Source organism: Acipenser ruthenus, chromosome 57 (genome assembly GCF_902713425.1).
Source record: "Acipenser ruthenus chromosome 57, fAciRut3.2 maternal haplotype, whole genome shotgun sequence".
Taxonomy (NCBI): Eukaryota; Metazoa; Chordata; class Actinopteri; order Acipenseriformes; family Acipenseridae; genus Acipenser; species Acipenser ruthenus.
Window position 1 is genome coordinate 449,381 of NC_081245.1, and position 16,941 is coordinate 466,321.

The window sequence follows — 16,941 nt, forward strand, 5'->3', positions numbered from 1 at the left end:
GAGTCGGAGTCATAGTATTGTATTAACACATCTAGAGGGAGACAAGTTATTTATTGTGTACTTTTCCAAGTATACAAATATTTATAACTGTCATAACATTTTCAGCTCTTTTTTGGGGTTTTGCTTTTGTTTATAAAGGACACAAAGACATGTGTTTGACATGCTGGAAAAGATACTTGATATATGTGTGGTTGTGACAGAAAAACAAAGAATCTTGGTGGTAAATCTCCCTCCCGACCTGTGAGGGCGCTAAGTAACTGGAACAGAGTACCCTGGACTGCTTGGCCTGACACTTCATTCCCAGGGTTAAAAGGAAGTTGTCATTTAGAAAGGGGGCGGAGCTTCGGTGCATTAACCCTTAGCGGGTCCATTGTCGGACCTGGTCTGACATTGCAATTATTCCTATCCGGTCCATTGTCAGACCCTGTCCGACATCATCAAAAAAACGCAAAAAACTGGTTTCTAGTCGTTTTTTCTCCGGAAAAAGCAGAGAAAACCATTCAATGGCCGAGTGGGAGCGACAGGAGCCGAGACAAGCCGAAAAAAAAATAAGGCGTATCTCATGAATAGTCATACCTGCTCCTGGCATCCCATATGGGCGGTCATAAGGAAACAAGCTGGCTGTTACTGTATCAGCGCACAGAGACTATCACGGACATTTGCAGAGCTTTTTTGAGATGTTATAGTAATAAAATAATGACTTGGATCGCATTATTGAGGAGTTTGGTGATAAAACGAGTGATCAGGAGATGATTGATCGGTATGTACGACTATTATTATTATTATTATTATTTATTTCTTAGCATATGTGAAAGCGATAGCGAACGAAAGGGTGGGGCGGGGCTGGAGATGCCTAGTGAGTGCTTTGTTGATATGTAGGGCCTTTTAAACCTGTTTGACTGTGAAAAAATACTTTTAAACAGCGCGTGTGAAAATAAATTGGACCTGACGCGCCTGACGCACACTTAATAAATGGACTGCAAAGGGTTAACTCATCGACCTGGAGCTGTCGCCAACGGCCAACACAAACCCGGAACAGCACTGCACTTGTATCACAAATAAACTCTATTTGCTCCACGAGCACTAATTCACTCACTAACAGACTTGTGTATGTGTTTTGTGTTTCGTGTGGGTGTATAAAGAACGGGACTGTTATTTCGGGACAAACCCGGGGATTACAATTTAAGTAACACACGCCTCTGTATTACTTAGCATCATTTATCGTTTGCTGTTTGTTTTGCCGTCAGGCACCGGACATACAAACTCATTCAACAACTTTGCACCTGGATTATAATTGTCTGTTCATTGATCACCTGCACACTGTTAACCACTTTGCCACAGTGGTATAGTAATGTACAGAACCCCTAAAGGTACATGGTGTAAAAAATAAATGGGAGGCTACTGTGTCATGTGCACGAGATATTATAATATCTTGTGCTAAAAATAGAGAAACACTTTTAAACGCTGCCTTTACTGTGTATTCACAGCTATACTGCATGTATTGTGCGTCACAGTTCACACAGAAGGAGGGTTCTAAACATAAATGATCAGTCAAATGCTGCAAATCCATGATTGTTTGCAAGCAATTTATCACGTGACTTTTGTGTTTGGAAACAAACCCCCAGACATCTGAACCAGTAAGAAATGTCATTGTTTCCAAATAATTTGTTGATACTGCAAAAATTCATGGGGGGCACTGTGACAAGGAGAGAAGGAATCTGAGCTAACTTGAAATCTGCCACTGTTTAAGAGCTGATAACAATTAAAAAGGTCTAATTAAGCAAATTATTAATTCAATTAAGGGTTTATTTCAGTAATTGAAAGCTCAGTTGGAATGAAAACCAGAAGACACAGGGGGTCTCCTGGACCAGGGTTGGGAAGCCCTGTCCTAGCTGTGGTTGTGTAAGCCCCGGTCACCTTGCGCTCCTGGCTTAAATACCAGGACCAGTCTGATTCACAGCAGCTGGATACACTCCCAAAATGAATTGCATCAGCATGTGAACTTTAATGGATGGGCTCCCTGTCACAGAACTCAAAAGAGCTTTCTGCATAGGATGGAAGCAGCAGAATTCACAGTGACAACATTTGCATAGCCATGTTGCTAGCCCTGCCTTGGTTACTAGGGAAACATTCCCATTTCTACAGGTCGGTCCATTAGCCCATTGACCCAAACAAATCACATGTTTTTAGTGATGCAAAAGGAGAGCTTTTATTCCATTGCAGGGTCTTTAAGATCATACAGCAGAAGCAATTCAGTTATTATGTTTAGTTCACTTCAAAAAGCGTGGTCTTTGGTTAAGGTGTGTAAAAGTAATTAAGAAATGTTTACCTGAAATTGATTCTGTATATTCAATATACTAATAATTAGAAATAAGTGACTGATCTTGTCGGATTGCTTGCTTATTAAAATCTGTTGATTGTTTTATGGAAGATAGTTAGTATAGATGCAAGCACTCCGAGTTGAAATGAATCTATTCAGTCTTGAACAAAGAAGACTACGCTGCGATCTGATTCAAACATTCAAAATCCTAAAAGGTATAGACAATGTTGACCCAGGGGATTTTTTTGACCCGAAAAAAGAAACAAGGACCAGGGGTCACAAATGGAGATTAGATAAAGGGGGCATTCAGAACAGAAGATAGGAGGCACTTTTTTACACAGAGAATTGTGAGGGTCTGGAACCAACTCCCCAGTAATGTTGTTGAAGCTGACACCCTGGGATCCTTCAAGAAGCTGCTTGATGAGATTCTGGGATCAATAAGCTACTAACAACCAAACGAGCAAGATGGGCTGAATGGCCTCCTCTCGTTTGGAAACTTTCTTATGTTCTTATGTTCTTATGAGCACCACAAACCTGCAGGGGTGGATGAATACTTCTGTAGATATAAAAACTATCGATTTTGACATTTGAAATATGAAACTGTGGACTGTGAACTTGAACTGGCTGAGTCTTTGAAATTTGGTTGATGTTTTTTTTAAATGGGAGTGACTATCCTGAATGGGCGTGGCTTCACCCGTCACACACAGTATAGCATGTAAATTCTGAGCTGGTGTATTGCCACTGCGTTTCAGACCAGGGAGGAGAGCACTGCTTTGAATGGTAAAGTACTGACTTTCTTATAAAATGTATTTTGATGTATGTGTTTATATGCACATAGAGAAAGTATCTAATTGAAATCAAGTAAAGTTGTTTTATGGGAAAATATCTATGGCATATATGTTTAATATATAGTAAAGTAAAATACATGAAGGTCATTGTTATGTAGGGAACTTATTTTAGTGTTATTCATATTATAAGGGTTTGTTTTGTAGTTCTGTATGTTAGAATGGTTATATATGTGATGAAAATTCAGTAGAATCCCTATTAGACCAAGTTAGTAAAATAGTCTGAATGTGAGAGAGAGGCGGTGCTAAAGCAGGGAGACCTGCAGAGTCTATACAACACAAACATGTAAAATGCATTTTAAACACACAGGAATATTAATATATTACTGATATTATGAGGGGTCTGTTTTGTATTTTATGTATACATGATTAAAAAAAGAAATATTCTTTACAAATAACATCAATTAACGTGGCTTGGGTCTCTATATGGAGTGGCTTACTGGATTGTATTAGACTCCTTATAATCCTTCTGTTCGACCATCAAAGAGATCACTGAGTTAGTAAAAAGATCTCAATTACAATAGAAGGCTGATGATGCTAATGGAGGGAGACCTGCAGTGTCTCCCAATTGATAGTGCTGAGTGGTCTTAGTGGTGAGCATCCAGTGTCAATATGAAATATACGACAAACCCAGTGGATTCAATTCCAGAATCAAGTTCAATAACATATGAAAGACCATCAAGACGCTTCCAGCACTTGCAGTCTTTAAGATCTGGATTTGACTCCAGCACACTTTGCATATCAATGCTGCTAACCCTGCTTGGCCAAGGAACCATTCAAATCTCTATAGGTCAGTCCATCGGCCCAAACAAATCAGATGTTTTCAATGCTGCGAAAGTGAAGCGTTTAACACCTTTATTGCCGGGTGTTCCTGCAGATACAGCAGGTGCAACTAAAGGATTATATTTACTGCTTTTAAAAAGTGTAACCACAGTCTGGTTAAAGCACACATCCCTAGTAAAAGTAAGTAAGAAATGATTAGGGCTTCTGTTTTTTGGGTTTTATTAATTGTATTTTTCGGTGCTTATTTTTAGCTATTATGTAAATCATTTTTTTTCAGGGGCTTTCGTTTTTGATGTACTGTATGAAATGAGTGTTTTCGGTTACTTTCCAAAATGCTTGAGCTTTTTTTTTCTGTCAAAATATGTATAGTAGTAACTGGACAGTACTTGCACACTTAAGTTGTACCTTCTTTCCTTTGCTGTCTTCCACAACGAAATCCCTCTGGTCACGGGCACATTCTTCTGGGGTTTTTGTGTGGAGGCATTTTTGTACATTTCGCCACAATTCTGTTTTAAATCCTCCGTATTATTATTATTATTATTATTATTATTATTATTTATTTCTTAGCAGACGCCCTTATCCAGGGCGACTTACAATTGTTACAAGATATCACATTATTTTTACATACAATCACCCATTTATACAGTTGGGTTTTTACTGGAGCAATCTAGGTAAAGTACCTTGCTCAAGGGTACAACAGCAGTGTCCCCCACTGGGGATTGAACCCACAATCCTCTGGTCAAGAGTCCAGAGCCCTAACCACTACTCCACACTGCTGCCCATGTGGCGAAATGGTGTTTTCTATTTTTATTTTAAATAGATTCTTCAGAGACTATTTCAAATACTTTATTGCTCTTTCCAGGCACTGAGTGAAGGTCATTGTTATGTAGGGAACTTATTTTAGTGTTATTTATATTATAAGGGTTTGTTTTGTAGTTCTGTATGTTAGAATGGTTATATATGTGATGAAAATTCAGTAGAGTCCCTCTGTTAGATCAAGTTAGTAAAATAGTCTGGATGTGAGTATTAGGCAGTGCTAATGTAGGGAGACCTGCAGAGTCTATACAACACAAACATGTAAAATGCATTTTAAACACACAGGAATATTAATATATTATTGATATTATGAGGGGTCTGTTTTGTATTTTATGTATACATGATTAAAAAAAGAAATATTCTTTACAAATAACATCAATAAATGTGGCTTGGGTCTCTATATGGAGCGGCTTACTGGATTGTATTAGACTCCTTATAATCCTTCTGTTCGACCATCAAAGAGATCACTGAGTTAGTAAAAAGATCTCAATTACAATAGAAGGCTGATGATGCTAATGGAGGGAGACCTGCAGTGTCTCCCAATTGATAGTGCTGAGTGGTCTTAGTGGTGAGCATCCAGTGTCAATATGAAATATACGACAAACCCAGTGGATTCAATTCCAGAATCAAGTTCAATAACATATGAAAGACCATCAAGACGCTTCCTGCACTTGCAGTCTTTAAGATCTGGATTTGACTCCAGCACACTTTGCATATCAATGCTGCTAACCCTGCTTGGCCAAGGAACCATTCAAATCTCTATAGGTCAGTCCATCGGCCCAAACAAATCAGATGTTTTCAATGCTGCGAAAGTGAAGCGTTTAACACCTTTATTGCCGGGTGTTTCTGCAGATACAGCAGGTGCAACTAAAGGATTATATTTACTGCTTTTAAAAAGTGTAACCACAGTCTGGTTAAAGCACACATTCCTAGTAAAAGTAAGTAAGAAATGATTAGGGCTTCTGTTTTTTGGGTTTTATTAATTGTATTTTTCGGTGCTTATTTTTAGCTATTATGAAAATCATTTTTTTTTCAGGGGCTTTCGTTTTTGATGTACTGTATGAAATGAGTGTTTTCGGTTACTTTCCAAAATGCTTGAGCGTTTTTTTTTCTGTCAAAATATGTATAGTAGTAACTGGACAGTACTTGCACACAAGTTGTACCTTCTTTCCTTTGCTGTCTTCCACAACGAAATCCCTCTGCTCACGGGCACATTCTTCTGGGGTTTTTGTGTGGAGGCATTTTTGTACATTTCGCCACAATTCTGTTTTAAATCCTCCGTATTATTATTATTATTATTATTATTATTATTATTATTATTATTATTATTATTATTATTATTATTATTATTTATTTATTTATTTCTTAGCAGACGCCCTTATCCAGGGCGACTTTGTTACAAGATATCACATTATTTTTACATACAATCACCCATTTATACAGTTGGGTTTTTACTGGAGCAATCTAGGTAAAGTACCTTGCTCAAGGGTACAGCAGCAGTGTCCCCCACTGGGGATTGAACCCATGACCCTCCGGTCAAGAGTCCAGAGCCCCTAACCACTACTCCACCTGCTGCCCGCATCTTAACTGTAATACAGCTTGAAATCCCGCTAACAAGCCTCCAGCCTGATTGTAATCTCGTTTTAAATCTCGCAAGCGGAGTCTCCAATAGAAACGTAGGAATCTGCTGTCACTCAGTAGTTGGGGCGGGTTTAAAGTATTCAGAACGAATCAATGATAGATGCAAGTCAGGAAGGCGGGACATTGCCCAGCAGCACTGGGAAATGTATTTATTATTATTTTTGTAGTAGGTTTTGTTTTTTAATGGTTAAAGGGTAAAGTCAACGTGAATTGATGAACCATTTCCACAGTTTCTCCAGTTTTTTCTGGTGTTTATTTCGTGTCCACTGATTTTATATATTTTTTGTATTGGGGGTGTTTTATCAGTTAAAACCAAAATCAGAAGCCCTAGAAATGATTAACCAAAGTTAATTAAGTATATGAACAATTGCAAAAATACTGTAAAACTTGACCAGTGCCTGGTCAATAATGCAATTGACTGCACAGTGCAGAGTGGGGTCTGTGAAATTTTTGCATCACCTTGAATTTTAGGATTGAGACATCATAATAATAAAAAAATCCATATGAACATAATTTAGATCTTTTATTTAACGTCATGTAATCAAAGAAACAAAAATGATATCTTAAAAGTCGACCTGAAGCCATAATAGTAGCACAGTAGTATTTCATGTTAGATATTTCAATTTTAGTCAGATTTTTTTGCTAAGTATATGGAAAATTACAAAGCGGTGTGTAATTCAATATGTTAACCTTATTCAGCAGGTTTCATTCGACTTCATGAAGCAAAACGTGTTCATTCTATAGGGTGATGCAAAACTTTTGGCCATAGCTGTAACATGCATTTCAAACTAATGCTTTAAGCCATTTGGTGCTATCATTCATTTCCTAATTGTTTATTTTAGGCTTATTCCTCAAGGTATTGTTGCTAAATATTTCATACATGCTGTTGTATTTGTATAGGACGTTAGCGATGGTTGGTGATGTCTGCATTTTTGTGATGCTATTTTATTTAAATTACTGTAAAAATTAAAAGGGATCTCCGGGCTTGATTTTTTTAGGGGATATTTAACATTGTTGACTGTTGGGAATTCTTAATTCATGTACTCATGCCAGATTAAAAGTGGCTTGTATAAACAGGCTAAATAGGTCCTTTCACTGGCCCATTGCAGTGGTCATAAACACAAATGGGACCACGGGCCACCAGGGAGGTGATGGGGGCTGTCACCAGACAATTTTGCTTTTGTTAACTATATATATATGAAAAAAAGTGAATATATATCTATATATATATATATATATATATATATATATATATATATATATATATATATATATATATATATATATATATATTCACTTTTTTTCATGGACTCGAAATATATATATATATATATATATATATATATATATATATATATATATATATATATATATAGTGCTTAAGTGTACAATGCCTGTTTCAAGTTACTTATACAATTTAACTTGAAATCTCCAACTGTTTAAAAGCTGAAAACAATTAAAAAGGTCTAATTAAGCACACGAATAGTTCAATTAAGGGTTCAATTAAGTAATTCAGAACTCAGTTGGAATGAAAACCAGCAGACTAGCCCCCAGGACCTTAAATTGCATTGCCTAAAACAGACGCGTTATTTGAGGGCAGGAATAAACAACTTACCTAGTGAAAAGTTAATATACTATAACCACAAATATTTTAAATGGGAAATTTACTCACTACAATACTTAACATGGTTATAAATTGCAACACAATAGAATTCTGTCTGTTTGTATTTCTCTGTGCAAATTCAGATGCAATTGAGATTATATCTGTCATGCGAGGGGTTCCTTATGGCTATACGCACACATCAAGTCATTAAATCTGTTCTGTGTCATTTTTGATCGTGAATATTTTTTTATGCGATGAAGATGAGAAAAGCAGCTCTCTGCTGTGCTGTGGTCTCCGGTATTGTGCAATACAAGCGGAGCAGTTTGTGAACGTCTGGCAGTAACCTTCTAGTCACTGGCACTACAGTCATTGCATCAGAGTTGGGTCGGATGCTTGTCACCTTTTTAATTTCGGTTTCCCCTTGCTTCAGGCATCAGAAGCAGCTGTGTGTACAAGCGGTCAACATCAAAGTCATTAGTTTCCAAAGTTGTTGATGAAAATGTTACAGTTTCTCAATTAGTTTCCCAGGCAGAGATTTGTTTTAAAATATATCTTGCATGGTGTTGTGGGGGACAAGGTTTCTGAAGGAGGCTGAACGGAGACGTCACAGCCAAGGACAGTATATATATTTTTTTATCATTTACCTTTTTTAATTGCAGCTTCCATGCCTCAGGCAGTATCCTGAAATTGATTCTGTATTGAGAAATAGTAATTAGTCGCTGAGCATCACTCTGCATCACCTAGACCATCTCAGCACCAAGGAGCCTGTCTGTCTGTCTGCTGGTCACTCTGTTTGACCGCTCGCTCGCTGGGATGGAGAAGAGACTGGTGGTCACCCTTCTGCTCGCAGGTAGGTCATCACATGGTAGTCCTCTCTCTCACTCTTTCTGTCATGTTTGATTGTGGGTATCTGTGGCGCGATGAGTTTTCTATCACTGTTCACTTCCCCTCCTTATCAGGCAGGACAACCAGACATGTGAAAATGTGCGTGTTTGATACAGGTCAGGCCTTCCATTCAAACACTCACATGTATGCTTTGCCTGTCCATCTGGAGGGGAGGTAAGCAGTCCTATACTTTGCAGGAATGGGATTTTATCTTTTCCCCACTGGAAAAGGGACACTGTGGAACAAATAAACACACAGGTATCTTCGAGACTGATTTATCTCCCAAAGAACCCAGAACTGTGTTCAAAGTTACACTGGAAGGAAGCAATGTCATAATTTGTAACTAGGAAAACTTTTTTTCACTCTGTCAATGTAGAATTCAATTACTTTTGAAATGTTATTATTATTATTATTATTATTATTATTATTATTTATTTCTTATCCAGGGTGACTTACAATTGTTACAAGATATCACATACATACAATTACATTATTTTTTTACACATTATTTTTACATACAATTCCCCATTTATACAGTTGGGTTTTTTACTGGAGCAATCTAGGTAAAGTACCTTGCTCAAGGGTACCTGGGATTGAACCCACGACCCTCCGGTCAAGAGTCCAGAGCCCTGACCACTACTCCACACTGCTGCCCTATGTTGTGTAAAAATTAGTTTTAGAAATTAGGTTTCGTTCACGAATCAGCAGTTTTCTGTGGATTTGTTAATCAGCAATATATCTGCCCCGACACTCCCCTTCTCTTCAAAGCCACACGCACACACATGCAGAGCCTCTGCTTAGCCACACAAACACAGCTTTCCTTTTTGTGTTTTTAATCTTTGAATAAAGAACAGAGTTTTATGATTTGCAGGGCTCTGTGCAGCTGCTTCCTGCCACACCAGAAAATACCATTTAGTGCAAACTAAAAAGAACTGGACTGAGGCAAGGAGCTACTGCAGAGAGAAGCACACTGACCTGGTGACTGTGCACAGCCCGGAAGAACAGCAGCAGCTTCAGAATATTGTGAAGAATGAGGCCAGCGATTTCAAGAAGGAGACTAACAACCGTTTCTGGATCGGGCTGTATCGGGACAGTGAGAACTGGCAGTGGTCCACTGGAGATGCGGTCAACTACACTAACTGGACGGCTGGTACTGACGGACTGTTCTGTGCTACAGCCGATGCAGGAGGCAGCTGGGGCCAGTCAGTCTGCCATGATCAGAAACCTTTCATGTGCTACAACGGTATGATTTCTATCTGTGTTAAAGAAACATGTGCTAAAGCCAAGGCCATGTCTTTGTGGTGTTGAACCTGTGTCTGCTGCTTCAGGAGAGTTTTTGGGGTGAGAGCAACAGCTAATAACAAATTTGTTGGGACACAGTTTTCTGCATCACAGTTAACATTTTCACAAGACCAGCGTACATTTTTAGGCATGTCTTGAACAACTAACTATCTGTAAATCTGACCTATGAAGAAGTGCTTCCAAGGAAGGCACATGCATTCTGTCTCTGAATTCACTTCTTGTTATTTGGGTTATTTATACTGATTCAGCTTGTTATATTGATTTTATTACAATAACAGTTTGAGAGATTTTCTTTTTGTTTTGTCATGTGATGAATTTCTGAGATAACGTTTGATTTGAATGTATATTTTCCCCAGAAATATTGGACGTCACTTCATTTGAAGCTGTGCATCAAATCCTGTTTTAATTCAAGAACTTGCAATTTAGTAACATTGAGAATGCATAGAGATACAGTAATACATTTGTAAACCTGGGCTGAATCTCAGCCGTACTGTAGAGAACACCACAGTGTAGCTATCCTGCTTCTCCTCTCCTCCACAGCTCACAGCCTCTTTGATCTCTAGAGAAACCAGCCACTCCAGTGAGAGAGATCACAGTGTAGCTATCCTGCTTCTCCTCTCCTCCACCGCTCACAGCCTCTTTCATCTTTACAGAAACCAGCAACATCACTGAGAGATACACCCTGATTAGCACACTGAAAACCTGGCCTGACGCTCAGCAGTACTGTAGACAACACCACACTGACCTGGTCAGTATAAAGAGTGCCAGTGAAAATGAAGACATGAAGAAGAAAGCTCCGGCCAGTCCCTTCTGGATCGGTCTGTTCAATAACCCGTGGAAGTGGACTGACGGGGGGAACTCAACATTTCAAAACTGGGACATTGGGGAGCCAGACAATATGTTAGGCAATGAAAACTGTACAATGATGTACCACACCCAGGGCCAATGGAGGGATGCTCCTTGCAGCCAGCGGTACTTCTTCTTCTGCTATGAAGGTAAGGATCTCTGAGTCTGGGTTCTCTTTCAGGGCAGCTTTCAATCCCAGTTGTGGGGTATATCCGGAGGCTTTAGACAGTAGATTGTGGTTGACCATTGCTTTGCAATTTCTGTTTTTTTTTTTTATTGGCCCATTTATCAGGGTCTTTAGCAACATTAATTAGCTCAATCAAAACTAATTATTTTGTTCTTGTCTTGGTAGGAACATTCAGCCACTGTTCTGAATGCCATGGAAACGCAGTCTGCCAACCTTCTTCAAAATCTGTGCAGTGCGTCTGCGCTGAAGGGTTTGTGGGAGACGGCTTCTCCTGCTACAACAGGACTGAGTGCAATGAAACCACCGACTGCTGTCCTCATGGCTTCCAGTGGTCCAACGAACACGGGTGCACTGACATTGATGAATGCGCGGCAGATGGGGACCTCAATGACTGCCCCCCGCAGTCCAGCTGTGTGAACACTATCGGATCCTTTCACTGTCTGTTAGATCATATTTCTAAACGCAGTTCTCGGTCTGTATCATTCAGCTGTATAAACCAGCCATGCCCCTCAGGCCAGGACTGCATTACAGATAGCTGTGCTGACCCTTGCCAACAGTACAAAGTCCTGGATGAACCGTGGCGTTCCACTAATTTTCCAATAGCTCCATCGTCAGATCGAAAATGTGATAGTGGTTTGTTTGGATGGTATCGCTTTTTAGTGAATGATAGCGTGAGAATGCCAGAAAAGTGTGTTCCAGACTACAGCTGTGGAACTGATGCAACCCTGTGGATCACTGGTGCTCACCCTGTGGAAACGGATGGAATAGTTAGTCGCACGGCTTGTGCTGGATGGCAATTAAACTGCTGTCATTCTTCAATCACAGTTCATATCAAAGCATGTCCAGGCAACTACCACGTTTACAAATATCAAGGAGTTCCTTGGTGCTACCACGTTTACTGTGCAGGTACGGCGTTTCATGTTACTGATATAATACTTTGCTTACGAAGTCCGTTGTGCACGGAGGGCTCCTGCGCTGCAGCCCTTTATAAAGCAGCTCTTGATGCAAACACCAGCCAGGGGATCTGATAGGGGGTCCAGGACTCTACAAACACGTCTTCTGCCTTTTCATTTGGTTTTGCACTTTGGTTTTGGTCGTGTGCATGTGTGAGGTGGGTTCACACTACTAACAGCAGAAAGCTCATAAAACAAATAAATATCCAACACCACGTCAGTACTCCCGTTACTCATGGTAACTATGTACTGCCTGCAGGCTCCAAGTAGGGTTTGCTTTACAATTATTGAAAAGTGAAACTAAGATGTCTCCATACCAGGTAGCTTTACATGGCTGAGCCTCTACTGCTGAAAGAACATTTGAATCTTCCTCTGAATTTTCAGAGACTACCCCCACATGTCGGTCCCAGCTAAAGCAAGAGTACAACAATTGGAAGAGGGTGAAACCATTAAGAACCAACTTAGTTGCAAGAAGGAACAGCTCAAATATTCCTCTAAGCAGTTTCTTGGTTATTTTATTATTATTATTATTTATTTCTTAGCAGACACCCTTATCCAGGGCGACTTACAATTGTTAGAAGATATCACATTTATTTTTACATACAATTACCCATTTATACAGCTGGGTTTTCACTGGAGCAATCTAGGTAAAGTACCTTGCTCAAGGGTACAGCAGCGGTGTCCCCCACCTGGGATTGAACCCACGACCCTCTGGTCAAGAGTCCAGAGCCCTAACCACTACTCCACACTGCTGCCCTGAAAGGATTTTATTCCTGTTTTGATTTCTGAATTTCCTGTTAAATTTCAATGGCCCTGATTTATCTTTCTGATTTCTTTTTTTTTTTTTTTTTTACAGAATATAACCCAACAATCACAGCACTGCAAACTGTACCACTGAGCTGTTTAAACCAGCCGTGTCTATCAGGCCAGGACTGCATTACAGATAGCTGTGTCGACCCTTGCCAACAGTACAATGTCCTGGATGAACCGTGGCGTTCCACTAATTTTCCAGTATCTTCATCGTCAGTTCCAAAATGTGATCGTGATCTGAATGGATGGTATCGCTTTTTAGTGAATGAAAGCGTGAGAATGCCGGAAGCGTGTGTTCCAGAATACAGCTGCGGGACTCACGCACCCATGTGGATCAATGGTACTCACCCTCTGGAAACGGATGGAATAGTTAGTCGCCAGTCTTGTGGAAAGTGGAGTTCAAGCTGCTGCTATTTTAAAACCACAGTTCATATCAAGGCATGTCCAGGCAATTACCACGTTTACAAATTTCAAGGAACTCCTGGGTGCAACCTAGCTTACTGCACAGGTACAGTGATTCATTTTGCTGCTACATTGCTTACATATGCAAAATAACATTTCGTTGTTGCTTTTTTTTTAGCACTTGTGGTTCACAGTTTTATTCAGGGTGCACTGTCCGTTTAGAGACAGAGCACACGAAAAACACAACAAATACAACAGATGTGTTTTCTTACAGGAAATAAATAAAATTCCTCTCTCAGGCCTGATATACAATTTACAAAACATAAGCCATTAACACCTGATCTGGGGTTCAGAAACCTTTCACACAAGGTTCCCTGGTTCTAACAGGTGTTGTTGGAGAGTGGAGTCTATATTTTCCATCACACACCCCTGTTAGAACCCCTACTTAGTACGTTCTGGGTATTAAGAAACAGTTTGAAGCCGTTTTTGCATTCAGCAACATGTGCTTGCTGTCAATTGTCCCTCAGAGTGATTCAGTTACTAAACATGCCTCTTGGGTATAAGTTTTGCATTACAGTTAATCAAACGTACTTGTTTTCTTACAGAATCAAATCTCATAACCAAAGCACCGGAATCAACCACAGAGCAACCAACTGAAACCACAGAACGACCATCTGAAACCACAGAACGATCCACTGAAACCACAGAACGACCATCTGAAACCACAGAACGATCCACTGAAACCACAGAACGATCCACTGAAACCACAGAACGATCCACTGAAACCACAGAACGACCATCTGAAACCACAGAACGATCCACTGAAACCACAGAACGATCCACTGAAACCACAGAACGACCAACTGAAACCACAGAACGACCAACTGAAACCACAGAACGATCCACTGAAACCACAGAACGACCAACTGAAACCACAGAACGATCCACTGAAACCACAGAACGACCAACTGAAACCACAGAACGACCAACTGAAACCACAGAACGATCCACTGAAACCACAGAGCAATCCACTGAAACCACAGAACGACCAACTGAAACCACCGAACGATCCACTGAAACCCAGACCTCTCCAGAATCAGGTATCATGTCTGTACACCTTTCTATAATTTTATGGGCCCAATTTTGATAAATCCAAAGCAAATGTATGGAATTTACATACCTCAAAAAAATAAAAAGTAAAACAGATGACTGAATTGAATGGAAAGGTAAGGGCTGATCGCAAACTGCAAACCAGAAGGTTCAAACTTCATACCATTCAACTAAAAGCCAGCTCTGTACTCGAGAGGTAAGCACAGGTCTTATGCTGATGTCACTATTAACTTATCAGCCGCTAGGAGGAGATCCATTAAACGTGGCACGGAACTCACTTCACAGGGCAAAGTGTAATGTGCCCGTTTTCACCAACGCAGCCTCCATCAGAATTGGACCCTCTGAGTCACATCTCCAGTAGCATTACACATAGAAATCTGTTGAGTGTTGTCTTGTGCAGAAATACACACAGTGAATATGATTCTTAACATACAATGCCTGATAGTACTGGTAAATACTGTAAATACAGATGGGAGAATGTAAGCAGCTAAGTTTGAATTTTTGATTCTTCTGGCACCTGCAGTCAGGAACGGCGAAGGAATCCTGTTTTCAAAATCGATCAAACCAAAAGGCAAGCCGTAGATATTGCACAGTTAGAAAGAAGGCCTTCAGGGACTTCTCAAGCAGTCTCTTTACACGCAGCGTTTTTTTGTAATAACGTGGCTTCTAATATCTTGAAGACTTCGGTCTCTCTGCATCTTTTAACTTGGTGGGTCTTGCATACACAGAATGCCAGAGACCTCACGTCGATCAGACATAGTCCTGAGAGATTTAGAAGAGAAGTGACATTTTAAAAAAAGGACCAAGTTGATGTAGAAGTGAAGGCATGATTGGGGAAGAACCTGACCCTGAGTTTCAAACATAAATCCAATCTTGACCTGATTTCACTTTGATTTATTTACAGAATCAAGTCCCGCAGCCAAAGCTCCAGGAACTACAGAACCATCGACTGGAACCCAGACCTCTCCTGAACCAGGTATGCTGTTGTGTTGAAATCCGACCAGAACATTTCACAGGTACAAGCCAGCCACGTTAGAGTAAGAGCATGAGCTGGATAAAGATGTGATGTCAGTTCAGTGGGATCTGGAGCTCACTGCAATGTGGGCAGTTTGCAGTTAGTGTCTGTGGTGTTTATAATCAGAGTGAATGGTTCTGTCTGTATAGAGTCACAGTAGCCTGTCTGCACCCTTTCTAACCCATGCTGTGTCAATTGCTCTGTTTCTCCGCATAGGAAAACGCAGGCAGGTGGTGAGGATTGAGATAAATGCAGCAGAGGGATTGGACCCTGAAGACCCAAAGATCACAGATGCCATTTTAGCTCAGGTAGTGTACACTGGGGCTTCCACAGTGCTGTTGGGTGTCTCTGTGTGTCTCTTCACTTTGACAGTTACCACACGCTCGCTGGACAGGTGCTCCATTAATAAGGAGTTATGCGATATGGCACATACTTTACAGATCAAATTCCTTCAGATTGCCATCAAGCAGTTTTATTTTTAATTAGCAGGCATGCCAGGTGTCATTTTCAGCATCATTAAACAGAACAAGGCATGGTTTTCCCAGCTCTGAAATGCGTGCAGCTCTCCTGAGATGAGCTTTACTGGGTTTGCTATGAAGGGCTGAGAGCCTGGCTGCTCTGAACGGCCTCTTGTGGTTCCCAGCTCTCCTCCTGTTCCTGTGTTCTTGTAACATGGAGTCTGGTGCTTGTTTCAGCTTCAAGAGCGCTTACCAAAAGGCATGACGCTGCGCTGGAGAAAGAAAGACGGGAAGATTTTCCACAAGCAGGAAGAGGAGGAGGAGGAGATGGAGATGGAGACGTGCTCCAAACCCTGAGATAGCACAGCCTGGCCAGCACCCCAAATTCACTGACCTGCTTTTAGATTATTAACCTTTACTTTCCATCTACATTATCTGAATGATTAATTGTGTACCTCTTTAAATGATATCAGATGTGTGTTCTAGCATTCTCTATTGCTGTTTCTGCTTAGATCCATTCATAACCACCAAACACTCAACAGTGCTGAACTATCAATCACAAACATTTTCATGACCCCTAGTGGTCATTTCAAACAACTGCAGAGATTAATTCATTCAGCTGTCAAGAGTCGGATGAGCAGCAGCCTCTGTGGTTGATAAAGGCCATCAGTTCAGTAAGCCTGGTAAAGAACGATCCAAGCAGAAATAGCAAAAGAGGATTTTACAAAACAAATGTAATAGGATAGAACAGTATCTCATTATTATTATTATTATTATTATTATTATTATTATTAATCATATACAATTATTTTAGTTTGAAGGTCTGGTGTGGTCAGGCTGATCTCAGTGCATGTTTCAGGAGATGCGTTTCTTTAATTATTATTAAGAATTTTTATTTCACATTTCAATCCCAGGGTGTCACGGTCTCTTATTTCATTAGAGGTATTGCCTTGAGCAGTTTGAGG

General features: G+C 40.1%; 2 protein-coding genes across 2 annotated transcripts in view; one reads left to right on the forward strand and one right to left on the reverse strand.

The window, feature by feature from the left end:
• LOC117407585 (tripartite motif-containing protein 16-like) overlaps nucleotides 1–16,941 on the reverse strand; it is a 65,673-nt gene that overhangs the window by 7,410 nt on the left and 41,322 nt on the right. The gene's annotated exons all lie outside the window — the stretch shown is intronic.
• Nucleotides 8,674–16,771, forward strand: LOC117407580 (uncharacterized). The gene is made up of 9 exons (XM_059017558.1): nucleotides 8,674–8,858; nucleotides 9,765–10,136; nucleotides 10,849–11,190; nucleotides 11,394–12,134; nucleotides 13,038–13,499; nucleotides 13,999–14,493; nucleotides 15,408–15,479; nucleotides 15,735–15,826; nucleotides 16,214–16,771. Exons 1-9 carry the CDS (start codon nucleotides 8,822–8,824, stop codon nucleotides 16,331–16,333), a joined length of 2,733 nt encoding a protein of 910 aa, XP_058873541.1. The 5' UTR covers nucleotides 8,674–8,821; the 3' UTR covers nucleotides 16,334–16,771.